Source organism: Epinephelus fuscoguttatus, linkage group LG18 (assembly GCF_011397635.1).
Source record: "Epinephelus fuscoguttatus linkage group LG18, E.fuscoguttatus.final_Chr_v1".
Taxonomy (NCBI): domain Eukaryota; kingdom Metazoa; phylum Chordata; class Actinopteri; order Perciformes; family Serranidae; genus Epinephelus; species Epinephelus fuscoguttatus.
This window is the reverse complement of record NC_064769.1, coordinates 651,061-668,479: the sequence shown is the minus strand read 5'-3', so window position 1 is coordinate 668,479 and position 17,419 is coordinate 651,061. Positions and strand designations below refer to the sequence as shown.

Genomic DNA, 17,419 nt, shown 5'->3' with positions numbered 1-17,419 from the left:
GCTCTAGTAAGTCCTTAAAAACTCTCCAGCTAATTCAGAATGCAGCAGCACGTGTACTAACAGGAACTAATAAACGCGATCATATCTCTCCTGTTTTAGCTTCTCTGCACTGGCTCCCTGTAAAATCCAGAATTGAATTTAAAATCCTACTGTTAACTTATAAAGCTCTAAATGGTCAAGCTCCGTCATATCTTAGAGAGCTCATAGTGCCATATTATCCCACCAGAACACTGCGCTCTGAGAACGCAGGGTTACTCGTGGTCCCTAAAGTCTCCAAAGTAGATCAGGAGCCAGAGCCTTTAGCTATCAGGCTCCTCTTCTGTGGAATCATCTTCCTGTTACGGTCCGGGAGGCAGACACCGTCTCCACATTTAAGACTAGACTTAAGACTTTCCTCTTTGATAAAGCTTATAGTTAGGGCTGGCTCAGGCTTGTCCTGTACCAGCCCTTAGTTAGGCTGACTTAGGCCTAGTCTGCCGGAGGACCCCTCTATAATACACCGGGCCCCTTCTCTCCTTCTCTCTCTCTCTCTCTCTCGTATCCTATTACTGCATCTAGCTAACCCAGCCATTCTGGATGTCACTAACTCGGCTTCTTCTCCGGAGCCTTTGTGCTCCACTGTCTCTCAGATTAACTCATACCGCAGCGGTGCCTGGACAGCGTGACGTGTGTGGTTGTGCTGCTGCCGTGGTCCCGCCAGATGCCTCCTGCTGCTGCTGCCATCATTAGTCATTAGTCATACTTCTTCTGTTATTATACACATATGATTATTGTCACACATGTATACTGCCAGATATTAATACATACTTTCAACATATTGTACCGCAGTAACCAGAACTATAACTATAATATTATTACTTTCATTAATGTTGTTGTAAGCTACTGTCATTACCTGCATCTCTCTCTCTCTCTCTCTCTCTCTCTCTCTCTCTCTCTCTCTCTCTCTGTGTCATATGGATTACTGTTAATTTATTATGCTGATCTGTTCTGTACGACATCTATTGCACGTCTGTCCGTCCTGGAAGAGGGATCCCTCCTCAGTTGCTCTTCCTGAGGTTTCTACCGTTTTTTTTCCCCGTTAAAGGGTTTTTTTTGGGGAGTTTTTCCTTATCCGCTGTGAGGGTCATAAGGACAGAGGGATGTCGTATGCTGTAAAGCCCTGTGAGGCAAATTGTGATTTGTGATATTGGGCTTTATAAATAAAATTGATTGATTGATTGATTGATTGATATGTTCCACATATTTGCAGCGAGTTGTCTGTTTTGTTATCCTTTAGTGACATAAATGGAGGCTAAGGTACCTTTATAATCATCTTGTGACGGCCGGGGATAGCTGGGAAATGGTTTTAATTTGTTCATTTGAGATTATCTTGTGACATAGCATGTGCTTGTGCTTACAGTGAGGTTCACAGATAATGGATGACTGCCTTAAATATACTGACAATAAAAAGTGAGTGGCTGCAGTGTTTTTAGATTTTAGTGCAGCTTTTTATGTACTGGACATGAAATTGTTGCTGGACAAACTAAAATGGTACAAAGTTGCACCTTACACCATATGTTGGTTAAACAGTTATTTTTCTGATAGAAAACAGTATGTATTTTATATTGGTAGTTTTCCAAATGTGAAAGAATTACAATGTGTTGTACCACAAGGAAGCTGTTTGGGAACATTACTGTTCTCTATCTTCACCAATGATCTCCCTCTTGTTCTACATCAAGTGAGAGCAAATGATACAACATTGTATTTACCAACAGCATCTATTGAGGAATAGTCTAGTGCTTTGGACAAGGAAATACAATCAATTGCCGCGTGGCCATGGAGTAATAAGTTAGTTTTTAATTTATCAAAAAGAAAAGGTGTAGTATTTGGATCAACTTTCAGACTTGAACATAAACCACAGTTAAACCCGTTTATGCAGGGAGTGCCTATGTAGCAGGTAGAGGAAACCAAACACCTCAGGATGATATTAGACAGCAGACTGAAGTGGTCAAAACAGACCGAAAAAACTGTTGCAGTTATGGTAAGAGTTCTGGTAGTTATCAAGAGATGTGCTAAAAACCCCAGATATCCTTTACCATCATTTTTTATAGTAGTAACGCCCATAAAATTACTATTAGGCATGCAGCAGTTGTTTTCTACTTCCTGTTTAAAAAAACAAATGCAAGGCCACACACTAATGTTCAGAGGAATGAAATTATTGAATGGTTTGCCATCGGACATTACACACGTAACAAGTGCAGCTGCCTGATGGCATAGAACACCATTTTTGCTTGTGTGGACCCCAGGAAGAGTAGTTGCTGCCTTGGTGGTGACTAATGGGGATCCAAATAAATAAATAAATAAATAAATAGATACATAGATAAAAAAGATAAAATAAATAAAAAAAATAAAATAAATAAACCATGTCACTACTGTCCAATAAAAAATATACACAGATACTGCAGTGTCAAGATTTCCAGTAACCACCGCTTTCCTAGATTTGACCCATACTGGTGGATGTAATTTCCATCTCAACAGATATGGGTCAAATGACCCAGAACAGACTTAATGAACAAAACCTTTTAGCACCTGTAAGTTATAGTTAAACTTTGCAGACCAGATATTATAAAATGTTAGTATTTGTACATTCTGCAAACCACAGATACCTTACTTTTGCACATTATTATGTAGTGGGTACGTTGAAACTTTATGTTTCAACAATGCTGTGGTTAATGCATGTTTAGGTTTAGACACAAAAACCACTTGGCGATGGTTGGGAAAAAAACATGTTTTGGCTTAAAATACCCAGTTTTTGGGTACAATCCTGACAGGAAATGCAGCGATGTCTCTGTTAAAGAAAAATTGCTTGAAGTGCTACTTTCCTGGCAGGAAACCCAGCAACATCTCAGTGATAACTGTTCATGGCACTATTTCTGCTAGAAAAACAGTGATGGGTTGCAATTAAACATCCATGTCTAAGTTCTAAAATCTGTTGGAAACACAGCAATGACTCGCTAAATCACAACAAGTGTTGTTTTTTGGTCTCCAACAGTGGTCTGCAGCGTGGCAGGAGTCTCGCCAAGGTGAAACACTATCCACCACCCCCTCACCTCTAGATGACAAAGTCAGCTCATATGCTGCGTGAAATATAAAGGTATTTGTACAAATGTAACATTTCTGTGGTTTGTAGAAACATACAATGCCAGCATTTTCTTCAAGCGACTGGCCTAGACTATGTCCAATTATGTTCATCTCTCTCCTCAGCAAAAAGAGTCAAAACAAATTGGCGAGTGTGTGTGCTGGTTATACCTGAGGTCTACTGCTCCTACAAGCCTCTTCCAGGTTTTTGTGCCAGATGATCGCTGAAAACCTGGATCCTGTTTGGAACTTGTAAACGTTGCCTGTAAAATGACATAAATTGTTTTGTGTGATTACTTGACTATAGATGACATGGATTTGTAAAATGCCATATTGTAAATCTTAGCTTTGACAATCAGCTTTTTCCACAAAGGGCTGTCAATTCTGGAACAAATTACCAACTGAAATCAAACTGATTCCAGATATATTTATATATATATATATATATTATATAGTATATATTTTCCCCCGTTAAAGGTTTTTTTTGGGGGAGTTTTTCCTTATTTGCTGTGAGGGTCCTAGGGACAGAGGGATGTTGTATGCTGTAAAGCCCTGTGAGGCAAATTGTGATTTGTGATATTAGGCTTTATACATAAAATTGAATTGAACTGAATTGAACTGAATATAAAATCCCTCATAACATTGCTCAAGTGCTGGCTAAGAACCCACTCTTAGCTAATTGCTTTCTCATGTATTGGTGTGCCGTGGTATGTGTATATATAAAAATCCCCTCTCATGGGGGTGGTGGTGTGCCTTCCTCAAGCTTGGGTCCTCTACCAGAGGCCTGGGAGTTGGACGGTTCTGCGCAGTATCTTAGCTGTTCCTAGGACTGCATTCTTCTGGACAGAGACTACAGATGTTACACCTGAAATCTGCTGAAACCACTCTGCTTTCAGCCCTTGGTATTTTTTGAGCTTCTTCTCTCTTTCTGAGGTTACTGTCACTTGGAATTGCTGCATCTATCACTACTGCCTTCTTCTGTTGTTTGTAGATCAGCACGATTTTCTGGTTGGTTAGCCATGACCAGTTTGTCAGTCTGGATCTGGAAGTCCCACAGGATCTTAGTTCAGTCATTCTCAATCACCTCAGGAGGTGTCTTCTACTCTGACCTTGGGACTTCCAGCCCATACTCAGTGCAGATGTTCCTGTACACTATGCCAGCCACTTATCTATATATATATATATATACTTATACTGTTCCATGTACGCTCTTCCTGCATGCATCTCACACCCTGCTATTATCTGTTAAACTGTCTCAGAAGCATCTTTGCACAGCCTGCACCTGGGGTCCTGTCTGGTGTGGTAGACCCCTGCTTTTATTGATCTTGTACTAAGTACTTCTATTCCTGTGCTACCATGATTAGTGCATCTGTGCTGTCTTTCAGTCCAGTCTTTTCCAGCCACTGGTTGGATTTCTTGATGTCGGCCACTTCTTCAATCTGTCAGTGGTATATGCCGTGCAGGGGCTTGTCCTTCTGTGATGGTTCGTCCTCCTCTTCTGCATTCTTGGGTTTCTGCTGCCTGAGGTATTCACTTAACAGCTCATCTTTGAGGGTCATCCTCCTGATGTTTTCCTGGATCTTGGTTGTTTCGTCTTAGACAGTGGCTCTGATGCTCACCAGTCCTTGGCCCCCCTCTGATGACTGGCAGGGTGGACACATTGATGGCTCAGACCTTGTTCTTTAGTTCAGCTGACTTTTCAGGTCCTGCCTTACACTGTGTGGGTATTTAGGTGTGGCTGACTGCCTTGCGGCCTCCTCATGGTTCCTGTTTGCATGTATATAATATATGTACATATATATATCAGTATGTGTGTTGTGCTATATGTATTATTGTGCCTTCCATGTCTATAGTGTATTGTTGTTTTAGGATGTTTGAAACTATATATTTTTAAAACACTGCAGGCCTATATGTAAAAGCAAAATTGGGGATGGGAGTTAAAAATTAGCTATAGATATAAACTGTCTATGCAACACATCAATACTCTGTATGGGAACTATGTTAAATTGCATTGTTCCATCAAATACTTAAAATTAATTAAATTAATTTGAAAAGAGCAGGAGCTCTGTTGGGGACAGCAAGCTGACCTTTGTCTGGGTCATTGAGCTGGAAGATGTTGGGTCTGGCAGGGTCATCTGGCAGCACCACCATCCATCCAGTCACACACACCTTCTTACAAGGGCTGGACTTATACTGTAGCAAACACAGGATTAAAGTGGATCAGATTCACAGCAAAGATCTCAAAACTAAACACATCAGTCTGTCAGTAAAAAAGAATAAAACAAAGGTGTAAAATGCATGCCTGCACTTCTGCTTCCTGCATTTTGCACAGGACTTGTATCATTTACCAGGACAGAAACCTTCACATGCAGTAAAACTTTAAGTAGATTGGGGGCCCAACCCACAGTCCTTTACTGCATGTCATCCCCCCTTTGGCAATCTAAGTATTTGCATTTTTTGCCTCTGTTTCTCTTGAATGCCTACCTACATTTTTAGAAAGCCCTGACCTCACTTGAGCCCTATCGAGGGACATGCCCGTAAATGTCCCAATCACAGAAAATCCAGGCAGGGTCTCTGCAGATAAAGACAATGCCACACACAAAGAGAGTGTCATCATGACTGAGTGGGATTACTGCTGTATGAATCTATACATCTATACACAAGAAAATCCTGAAATGCAGAATATATCTTTCATATTGACTTAAATAACCTCAAATTCTGATTTTATATTTTTGCTCATCATATGCCACACAGTTGTTCACGATTGGCATGATATACCTTTTATGTAAAACGTATATAAGGCCAGGAGAATTCATAAAGATCCCAAACATCCAGATAACTGCCTTTTCACCCTGTTGAGATCAGGAAAAAGGTACTGGTTACAACAGGCAGCATTCAGATTCAGTTTGCCGCAGGGGTCCTTGTCCAGTGCTGCTGCTCGCTCTCCTTCGGGCAAAGTTGTTTGTAGCAGTGCAGAGTGAGGCGGAGGAAACACTGTGATTTAGGCTTTAGCTAATATCAGCTAAACGTGAACTTGAGGCTGCAGCTATGAGCCTTTAGCTCCTTTTAGCAGAAGGCTAAACTATTAGCAACATTTTCTCTCCATCTCTGAAATGCTTCACTGATATTGACATGATTTATTTTGTTAGAGCTTTTTTAGACTCTAGTGCCTCTTCCTCTTTTGGGTTGCTTTGCAGTGTAGGCCGTTGTTGCCAATCCTGGAATTGCAACCATTTTTCTACAGGATTCCCCACCATTGAATCAGGTTTTCACAATCTGGGCTGGCACACATATCTACATTTTTGGAACAGCCAGTTGAAATGCCCTCTGTCTGAAATGAACTGTGATTAGCCAATGTCCAGTCTCCAGTCATTGGCTAGTCTGAAAACAAAGCCAAGAGGAGGTGGAGAGGGTAGTTTTCTGCCAGTGAACTTGAATCACAATATGCTCAAACTGCCTACCCAGTGGTGTAGGGGTAGTTAATGAGGTACCTGTACTTCTAGGAAGATGAGTCTGTTACAGTGGAGGAAGTGGGTATACTCCCAAACATATTCCATTGGCTTTTTGGCTGATATGTGGGTATATTGTAAACAGCTAGAAAAAGAGGTGAGTATAAACCCTACACCTGCCTCTACCCTCCACTACAACACTCTGCCTACCACAGCTTTACTAGCCAATATTATTATGTTTTTATTCTTTATTAACTATAACTGGTAGTGTCAATCAAGTGAGCAGAAAGTTAGGTAATTGACATATCTGTAAATCTGCAAATATGTTTACACTAGTCGTATTATTAAAATGTTCAGACGTTTTCATTTATTTTCAGCCAAAAAAGTCAATCCTGCAATACAATATCCACAAATGACAACTGCAGTCTCTTCAGATTTCTTTTTTTTTGATAATGCTATGGAAAAAGTGAGCACTAATTTCCAAGGGTCATAACGATTTGGACAGGAGGGGCATTAAAAATAGCTTAAAATATATATTAATGAATCACTTTTAGGCCATCACGATACATACTTATTTTGCAGAGTCACACATACACATTGCAGGGCCTTGCGGTCCTGTCCAGTGGTGTTTCTGTAACAGGCCGTGATGTATCCTGTCAAGACATTCTCAATGGTGCAAGAGAAGAAATTCTTCAGTATCTGAGGGGATAACTGAAAAATCTCCTCAGGTGTCTACGGTGAGAACAGTCTCTGCCTTGCCTTTCTCACCACTAAGTCAGAATGCACTTCCCACTCACAGATTAAGACCAAAGCAACAACAGCACAAGAATTAGCGAGAACGTGCATCCCACAGTCCCTCCACCTCACTCCCTGCTGCTACAAAACTACCTAGCTGGAAAGTTTGCTGATCCCATCGGGGGTTAGGGTGTGCCAGGATTAGACTTCCCCCTGCTGGGTCTTGCACTGGCTCAATTCAAGTTTCTACAGTCACTACCGAAAGGTCTGTCCCTGCAAAATATTAAAGCTACTGTTGTTTGGAAAATAGCGATAAGGTGCACTGAATTTGATTACTGTTTATCAGACCTCAAATGAAACAAGAAATAGCTGAATAGCACACCCCCACTGCCCCTCCACCTCACTTAACTAAAGCATGATATGGCTTAATGATAATGTTCAGAAAACACCACAACATTTCCCAAAACACAAGATTTTAGAAAAAACTTCAACAGTCCGCAAAATTACAACATTTCAAAAAACAAAACATTTGGTGAGACACAAACTGGAAATGATAGGTACTATTGGACAGTGATTCCTTGTCACTGATGGGATGCACTGTCTGTTAGTCTGTGAAAAATGTTAGTATTTATTCTTCTGTTTAATTTCCAGAGTTTAAGATAAAATAACATTGTATTTATTCCTAAAGGGAAATTGCTGCGCAGCAGTCAGCAGCTTGCATAGCTGCTACCTTGCGGTGCCTTTCCACCAAACTCCCAGTGAGACTGCTTTTACAGTGAAGACAGCAGCTGGCACCAGATGGTTTGTCTCCAAAGCTAAGGACTGCCCTCCTCCTAGCTAAGTAGTCTCATAGGTATGAGTGAGGTGGAGGGACGTCGGGATGCAGTACAGTCTGTATCCGTGGAATACAACCAATATTATAGTAGCTTGGAAAATGAACATCTGAACATACATTAGCGTGATGAGCTCTATCTTAAGTGACAGAAACCATCTTTGGAAAATACTTGTTTGACATGTACAGTGGTGGAAAAAAGTTTTCGGACACCCTTAAAATTTTACACAATCTCAAATATTATCATGAAATATTTGTGGAAAAATCTTTTTTTGTGTTTCAAAAGGTGTGGCTGCATTAGACAGATACAAACAAATACAAATTATATTTTTTGTTTATTGTTTACAAGAAAAACTAACAAAACTAAATTCTTGACAGTTTCAATATGTCAGTTCTCAACATTGTCAGTATCAAAGTCAACAAATAACAGAGAATGTGTTCAAAACTGAACAAAAAATAAATAAACCATCACATCATCAAATTAATATTTAGTAGTCCTGCCATTGGCACGTAGTAGAGCTCTAATCCTGGCTGGCATGTTCCCCACAAGCCTTTCACACTGTTGAGGGGTAATCTTGTCCCATTCTTCTTGAATTACTGCTTTTAATTCTTCTAAATTCTTTGGTTTATGCTTTGAAACAGACCTTTTGATAATCCACCACAGATTTTCAATGGGGCTCATGTCTGGGGATTGAGCTGGCCACTCTAAGACTTGGATATTGTGCTCCTGCAGCCAAGTTCTACTGGCCTTGGATGTGTGGCAAGGGGCATTATCTTGTTGAAACATCCAGTTTTTACCTCAGTGGAACAGTGCACGCGCAGAAGGGAGCATGTGGGTTTCGAGAATGGTACAATACTTGGTAGAGTTCAATGTGCCATTATAGACAATGAGATGACCAACACCAGGAGCACTCATGCATCCCCAAACCATAATACTGCCTCCACCATGCTTGACAGTAGGTACTGTACATGCTGGAGATAATGCTTCGCCTGGCCTTCTGCATACCCTCACATTAGTAGGAGAAAGATAAAGCTGGAAACTGGACTCATCTGACCACAAAATCTTCTTCAAATTCCTGGCTGTCCAGTTCTTGTGTGCCTAGGCCCAACGACGCCGGGCTAACCTCTGTCTCTCATTGATCAGGGGCTTCTTGATAGCCTTGTAGGACCTTAAGCCATGATCTAAAAGTCGGCCACGTACAGTGTGGGTGGAACACTGGACACTAGTTTGGTTTGACCACAACTGCTGAAGCTCCTGTGATGTCATTCGGCAGTTTTGCCTGCACATGCGGATCAGGATGCGGTCATTTCTTGCTGAAGAAACCCTTGGACGCCCAGATCTTGGTTTGTCTTCCAAGCTGTTGGTTCGTCTGTATTTCTGCAGAGTGTATCCAACTGCTGAAGGACTGCATCTGCACTTCCTGGCTATCTGGCGGCAGCTGTACCCTGAAAATCTTTATCTTCAGGCATGTTTCCTGCGTTAGGTTCCTTGTTTTAGCCATTTTTGTGTCTGAAGAACTTTCAAATGTGCTGGCTTTATGTAGACACGAAACCTGGCAACAAAAATTGTGTCTTTTAGTAAAAAGAACGACCTTCATCACTGGTACCAAAATGACCCAATACTACTAATTTCTTATGTATTTTTATGGAACCAATCAATTTTAAGTTTTTAATGGCTTTTTTAGGATTTATTTAGTATTTTGGCTGTGACTGTACTAAAAGAAATTGCACTTGAAGACCTAAGAGTGATTCTTAATGCAATATTTCACAAATGCATGGGGTGTCCGAAAACTTTTTTCCACCACTGTACTTTGATTTTTTTAGTTTGGCTGATTTGATTTGTTTAGTTTTTTTGTGCAAATGTCACTCACAACACCCAGTTTGTAATACTGCAAATATATCAAAACTGCAATACTTTGATCAGTGGGCCATAGGCTTAGGGGCTGTCCACACCAACGTGGGTATTTATAAAACCGTGACTCTTTGCTCACGGTTTGGCCTTTCATCCACACGTAACCGCAGTTTTGGGCCGCTGTAACCAGAGTTATTTGTAACCGGAGTCCAGGAGGAGTCCGGTGTCAGCAGTCATGTATGGACAGGATAACCGCAGTTATTTTGTCTCGTCTCCATTGTATGACATCACAGTGTGAGACGTAAACAGAAAACAGCTGTGTTATTACCCGATCCAGTGTGTGCGAGAGACGATTTGAGTAGGCTGACCAAACGTCCTCTTTTGCCCGGACATGTCCACTTTTCACGTCCCGTCCGGGGCGTCCGGGGGGGTTTTATAAACTGATGATAATGTCCGGTTTTCCGTGTGTGTGTATTAGAGTGCGGCACGGGCAGCATATTTCTGTCCGAACTCGAACCGAGCGCGACATTATTTAATGACCAAAGCACTGAGTTTGTGTCACACAGTGGTTACAGGCTATTTAACAGGCTGGGCGTGCGCCGTGGGTGCTCAGCTGCGGAGAGGGAGACCTCCGTGTTTGAGACGGGAGCGGGGGGCGGGAGGTCCGACGCTTCTAGCAAGAAGAGAGGGAGACATAAAACAAAATAAGATAAAATAGGAAAAACCTGTCTCCTTGTCTTTTATTTGGAGGTCCGAGACTTCCAGCGAGGACAGAAGAGAAACAAAGAGCCAATGTTTGTCTGTGTGTGTTATGTTCAGGTGTTGTCACGTAAATAACAGTGCCCACGCAATAAACAGGACAGACAATAGGATTTTATTTTTATTTATTTTTACACTACATTTTCACTGAAAGCTGACCGAATCCAACCCGAGCCCGAATACAATTTATAGCTACATTTCTGACCAAACCCGGCCCGACCCGTCGGGTACCGTCGGGCTCAGATCGCCACACTCTAGTGTGTGTAGCCTATACGTCCCCTATTGGGGCCTATCTGAATTTCTGTCTTTGAGAGATATTTTAATATAACTGAATTTTCTATCCATACATATAAATTTTAAATATATTAAAATGATAAGGCATCTGTGAGTAAACTGCGAGTATCATTTAAGTAGGCTATGTCGTGGCCGGCCGAGTGTCCTCTTTTTTGGAAATCAAAATATGGTCACCCTAGATTTGAGGATGGACCTAAACAAAACACTTATTGAGTTCAATATTCAAAACAATTTCAGATATTTTTAAAATTTGCTTTGACAGCTATTTTTGCCATAGCAGGAGAGGAAAATAAGAATTTTTTTAAGATCTAAACTCAAAATAACGAAATTTGTCACTTTATTAGCACAGAGATTAATCCTTCTCCGGAAGAAACCTCATCCTATGAGCTGGACTCAGTGGTTGAGGGAAGTGATACAACATCTCAAACTTGAGAAACTAAGATTCACATCAAATGGCTCTTCTGATACATTTATGAGAATCTGGAATACATTTATGGAATATACCGTATAAAAGCTAGTCTCTGAACTCCCACTTCATTGATAACACCACGTAAAGTAAGTCAAATTTACCTGTTGTTTAAAAACAGACATTTCTTTAAAGAAAAAAAAAACTTCAACAGTAATATCTTTAGCATCAAACTTACATGTTTCCTCTCAGAAGCCCTCAGTGCTTTTGCCCCAAAAAATATCAGTGTTGATCCAGTCAGAGTGATCCAAAATCTGGTCCATGATGACAACTGAAACCCAGGAAATACATGGGTACACCAAAAACATGTAACTCACTCTTGTCAGACAATCTTAGAGAGTATCTCACGCCACAGTAAAATCAATGATCACCATACCTTGGGCTTCCGTCCCTCTTTAAGCAGAGTTTTCCTTCGCAGGGGTCCTTCAATAGTCACACTGCTGGCATCACTACATCCATAGCAGGAGTTGGCAGCAGATGAGCTTAGGGTGTTGAGAAGTGGAGAATAGATTGGGGGGGGGGGGGACCAAATTCAAACAAAACAAATGACCAACTGAGTGGATTCTGGTCCAGTATTCAGAGAGTGCAATTCAGTTTTTGACAAAATATGCTGCTGAGGACAGTGATGGTTCTAAAGTCTGCGGGGTTTAAAATGATCAGTGTAGATGGGGAGTTAGTCTTTCAGTGATCGTGTTAAAATACACCTTGTACTGATTTAATGCTTTAAAAGTAGCTACTGGCAAAGCACAGTATATATTTCTACGCCACATGCTGTGTATATTTTTTGTATATTTTTAATTTTAGTACTACTCATTTTTGTATATATTTAAGATTTCTATATTCTAATGTCCACATACGTTTTATTTTTGCTGCTGTAACAAAAGAATTTCCCAGGTTGGGATCAATAAAGTACTACCTATCTATCTTTCTATCTATATGTGTGTAGGTATATATTGAACATCAGATTCTTTTCTCCACTGACATTAGCTTCAATATAACAGAAATTAATACGGTCACAAAATGTGGTGTGGTGACACGCTTGGAAATGTAATACTGTTTTACCGCTGTCCCCAAGATGATGCCATATCTGACTTAATGATAGTCCAGACTCTAAATATCAATATCACTTTTGTACAATAAATGCAATATAAGGAAGGTGGAATAAATACATTTAAGGGACCAACACTGATCAACACTGACCAACAAGTGACCAACACCCAAAACAGCTGCAGATTTATAATCATCTTTAGGAATGATTTACAAAAGTCTCCTAAAGTGCTTTTGCACTGCAACAGAACAATATACTACTTACTTACTGTGTGTCTTGTTTAAAGTGAGACTTTTTGCTATCAAACATTATTGTACCTGTAAACATAGCTGCGGCTCCGGGGGGAGTTGCGCAGTGGGACCCTCCAGTTTGGGCCCAGTGTTGCGTACATGCGGCCCCTGTTGGTTACACATTATCACAGTCAGTCTTGGGCTCATGGGATTGACCTTTGGTAATCAGAACTGTTTAGTTTATCCCATGTCACCAGAAGAAGCCGCAGTGTAAACCATAGAGCTAGAACAGTGACAGTACATTTAAGAATCAAACACTTAATTTCCTGCATTCCTGTAAATTGTTATGCACAAGTGGCCTTTCTGCATCAATTTATGGTGGAAATGTATGATTATTGTAAACACAAGTTCAGCTGCCAGCAGAGGCGGTCCTGGCTAGTTTTACGCCCTGGGGCGAAACATCCCCCTTCTCTGTCGCCGGTAAGCCATTATCTTGCGCTGCAGAGCACTATGAGCCTCCGCCATATTCCTGTCTGTGACCCCCGTTCAACCCACAACCGCCAGGATTCGCCTTTCCTTTTTGCTGCTGGTTGAAACGTGATAATAGGGGCACCCCAGTGCCCACTCCACTAACTTGACATGGAAAGGAGCGGTAGTCTAGAAAACTGGCGATTTTTTTTTTTGTTTGTTTGTTTTTTTAGATTGCGCCCTGGGCGGAGCAATATCACACGAGAGGGAGTGATGTTGTACTGTATATTGTCACGGCTGTGATTCGGTCATAGGCACTCGGCCTGCCGAAGACAATTACAGCCGTGACGATATACAGTACAACATCACAACCTCGAGTGTGATATTGTTTTTTTACAACAGTTCAACAACAGCTTAAACAGCAATGTTGAGTAAGGAAATGTTAACAAAAGGTGATGAAATAAATTATTTAAGTATGTTATGTAGCTCCGCGAAAAAAAAAACAAAAAAACAGTTCCCCCAGCCTGTTGCCAGGCAACACAGCACACACGCCAGGAACTCACAAGCTACTTTGTATTTACATTGATCTGCAATGTAGCAAGTGTGACAGTGGGTTAAGTAACGGTTGTATTTATATTATAACACCTGTGAGCGGAGTGATTTTACTGTTACATGTCCCAGTGATGTTGTACTCTATATCAGCACTCATGGAATGCCTCTCGTCCAATCAAATTACTCGGTCGGAACTGTTGTATAATGGCAATTATACGTGACAATATACAGTACAACATCACTCCCTCTCGTGTGATATTCCTTAAATAATATAGTAGGGCTCTCAGGCATTCTGTATTGCTTTATTCTCCTGAACATCAACATTTGTCATTAATGTTAGCTCTGCTGAGTCAGCACACACAGAGGGTTAAGTTACTTTTACCTCCACATAACGCCATTTGCGGCTCTCTCTGGATGAGACAGTTAAGGGAAGTGACTGTCAGTGGGCGAAAGCAAGACTAACTGAAATCACTTATGATCAGACATCCCACCACTGTGTGGCCTATTATCCACAAAAATATTAACTTTACCACTTCAAATAAGAAAATACTCAAAGCAACCTGTTTTTTTTATGAATTCATTCTTGAAATGTTACGATTTTTTGTAATATTTTGACTGAAAAAACATTTTAGATCATTCATAGTTCTGAAATAGCTGTAAAAATTAATCTAGAGTCACTCTTATCCTATAGACATTTCCTTAGCCAGTTATAATTTCTCCTTACCTGTGAAGCCTTGGGCTGATAATTGGTGCTGCTGTCAGGTCCCTGTCCTGATACCTGCCTGATTTCTCCCTGTCCCTCTTCTATCTATTGCAATAATATAGATAATAAATGTGCAAAGCAAAATTTTGAAATAGAATTGGGAATAGTAGTAGTGAAACTGCTGTGAAAATTAACCTCAAAGTCACTTTTATGCTATAGATATTTTTCTCTCAGCCAGTTATAATCTCTCCTCACCTGTGAAGACCCTGCATGATCATCCTTGCTGGCCTCTGGTCCACTGTCTCCTCCCTGACCCTGCTCTTTCTATTGTGGCAATAAAGATTAAAAAAATATGTTGAAAGCAATAGTGACCACAAGCTTTGTGCAGAAATTAAGGAGGAGTGGGTTTATTCCCTAGCTAGCTAGCCCGCAATTTAACATTGGTAACAATTAGTATTCTTGTTAACTAGCTTAACTTGATATATTGGCATTTATTAATTAGTCTTCATTTAGCTAACATTATCTACATGCAACTGCATTACTCAACTTACACGGTTTGTTTGGAAGAAACTGTGCAAGGTTTTTCGCTTCTTGCTGGCTGGTTTGCTGAACAAAACACACAGCAGCACTGCCCAGCAGCACACGTCTGGTCTGTGCTATTGATTCAGATCACAAATGTGTATGCCACCTGGCGCGTCTACTCATGGTTAAAGATGGCTCGGAAAAATACGTTACCACGTTAAAAACGAATTGAACGGTTCTAACCGCTGTAAAAAATGCGGGGGACAGAGGGCACAGATACGGGAAGTGCGGGGGACATGTTCCACTCGTACCCCGCGTCCGCTACGCCCATGGGCTTTGCTGACGATTGTCAGAAGGGGGAGTCTGGCCCAAAATTGTCAAGATTCTTATGTAGTGTGTGCCCAGTTTAGAGAGGTGGGACTTGCAGGAAAGATAAAGATCTTAACCTTCTGTATGTTGACATTGACTAGACACTGACGGACAGTGGTTATATTTGAATTCTGTGATCAAAATTATTATGAGGACAATTCATTATTTGCTGGATATTGGTAAGGACATGTTCCAACCATCCTTGCCAAATTCTACATGATTGAATGATTCAATGATATGTTGTCATAAAGTTTTTGTGAGAGTTCTAATGGGAGGATCTGTCACTGACAGATCAGACACATCAGAATGCATCAGAATATAAGAATAATATGAAATCATTTTTAAGGCCTGTGTTTTTTTTCCACTATAACTTTTTTCAGTGCCAGTACAACTTATTCCGATATGAATGTTTGAATGCCGATGTTTCCTTTTTCAGTTCAAGTTTTGTCTTCTGTGCCATTTTTTCTATACTAAGATCTGCTGTCACTGTTCTGGGTCCATAGTAAACAAAAGCAACAAAAGCAAATTCATATCATTCATAGCACTGAGTTACAAATATGATCACATTGTTCCTTTTCAGTCTGTTTATAATCTGCCATTCATAGATAGAATAGCAATATTTTTTCCGCGTTCCTAACTGGTTATATGTGATGACTGGCTCTCACCTCTCCATTCCAGGTGACAACTCTTCCCCAAAAGAGCTTTCACTGCTGCCTATTTAAAAAAAAAAAAAAAAATCAGGACAGAATCAGGACAAAAGGTAATTGGGAAGAAAATGTCACTCAGGTTCCAAACTGAAGAAAAAAATCTTTACTTAAGCTTCAGAAGAACACACAGATGGTTATGGTGAGCATTCACCCAACATGGAGAAAAGAGACACACACGAGTGGTCTCTGCACCTTTCCGCTCTGCATCCTGCCATCTGTGGGATCTAAAAAGGTGAGATGAGCATACGCTATATACATCTGATTCTCAGTGCCAGAATGGAAACTGAGTCTGAGGGTTTCTGGGTAAGACAATTCATGCCTCAGTGTTATTAAAAGCTAGAGTGCAGGACTTCTGCACATAAAGTGGGAGAAATCACTGTCAAACACATCAACCTTTTTTTCAGTAAACATATTTCCAATGCAGCTATTCACATGGAATTTATACCAGACATTGATATTGTAACGGACAGGGTGATGTGATGTTATGGGAATGGATTCTGTAGATTCTGTTCCTGTTAAGAATGTGTTCAGCTACAACAAAAAGTCTGTTACAGTAGTTACTGAGTTTTCTGTAATGTCAGTGAACGTCTCACTCCCAGCAGAGTTATATTTTTTAGACTCTGTGAAGCCTGTCAATCAATACTGGCACCTATGATAGTGACCTGAGTGAGATACCGACCTGTGATTGGCAGAAGCTTCAGAAGAGGGTTGCTGTTATGCCTGTTGTGTGTGTGTGTGTGTGTGGAAGCTTGGAGCGGGAGTGTTAGTAAGCCGCTAATGAGAAGGCACTTTAATAAGCAGACAGGATTGTTGTCTTGACATATGTATTTGTTTCTGTGTTGTTTTGTTGACTACTGGCTGTGGAACTAATTGCCCCTAGAGGATAATAAAGATTCTTGAACTTGAACTTGGCGTTGGTTACGGCCCACAGTAACCTGTATTTAAGAGAAGGAATAAAGAACCAGCAAATGAGTTCATGCCTCATAGTGTTATTGTTACGAGTCGCTACAATTGGTGTCAGAAGTGAACAGACTTCGCCGACGGGGTGACGGGCCACTTGCTATCCTGCTGACAACGGCTAATGGCAGCTGCTGTGAGTGTTTCTGTTATGAGTGACATGCTGCTGCGGGACCTTTGCACATTAAAGTGGGAGGACGGATCCAACGACCGGAGAGGTTATGGTTTGGATCTGGCTGCGAATGCTGAGGACACAGAGAGTGGGTGAAAGAGATAAGAGATGGCTGCCAGGATGGCTGCAGAGGCTGGCTTGGGCTTGTTTATGGCAAAGCTAATTGGGAAGCCTTTCATGCTCAGTT

General features: G+C 40.9%; 1 protein-coding gene across 7 annotated transcripts in view; it reads right to left on the bottom strand.

The window, feature by feature from the left end:
* Positions 1-17,419, bottom strand: part of ralgps1 (Ral GEF with PH domain and SH3 binding motif 1) — a 315,193-nt gene that overhangs the window by 20,994 nt on the left and 276,780 nt on the right. For 6 of the 7 annotated variants that reach the window (XM_049604029.1, XM_049604031.1, XM_049604030.1 and 3 more), the window contains 5 exons: positions 16,062-16,110; positions 12,870-12,950; positions 11,881-11,986; positions 11,683-11,775; positions 8,493-9,686 (listed from right to left, as the gene is read on the bottom strand). In XM_049604029.1, the coding sequence (XP_049459986.1) occupies positions 9,438-9,686; positions 11,683-11,775; positions 11,881-11,986; positions 12,870-12,950; positions 16,062-16,110 (578 nt within the window). In that variant the 3' untranslated portion in view covers positions 8,493-9,437. Of the gene's footprint in view, positions 1-3,288; positions 3,381-5,204; positions 5,311-8,492; positions 9,687-11,682; positions 11,776-11,880; positions 11,987-12,869; positions 12,951-16,061; positions 16,111-17,419 lie in introns of those variants that run through there. The other variant, XM_049604028.1, reaches the window with a different exon arrangement.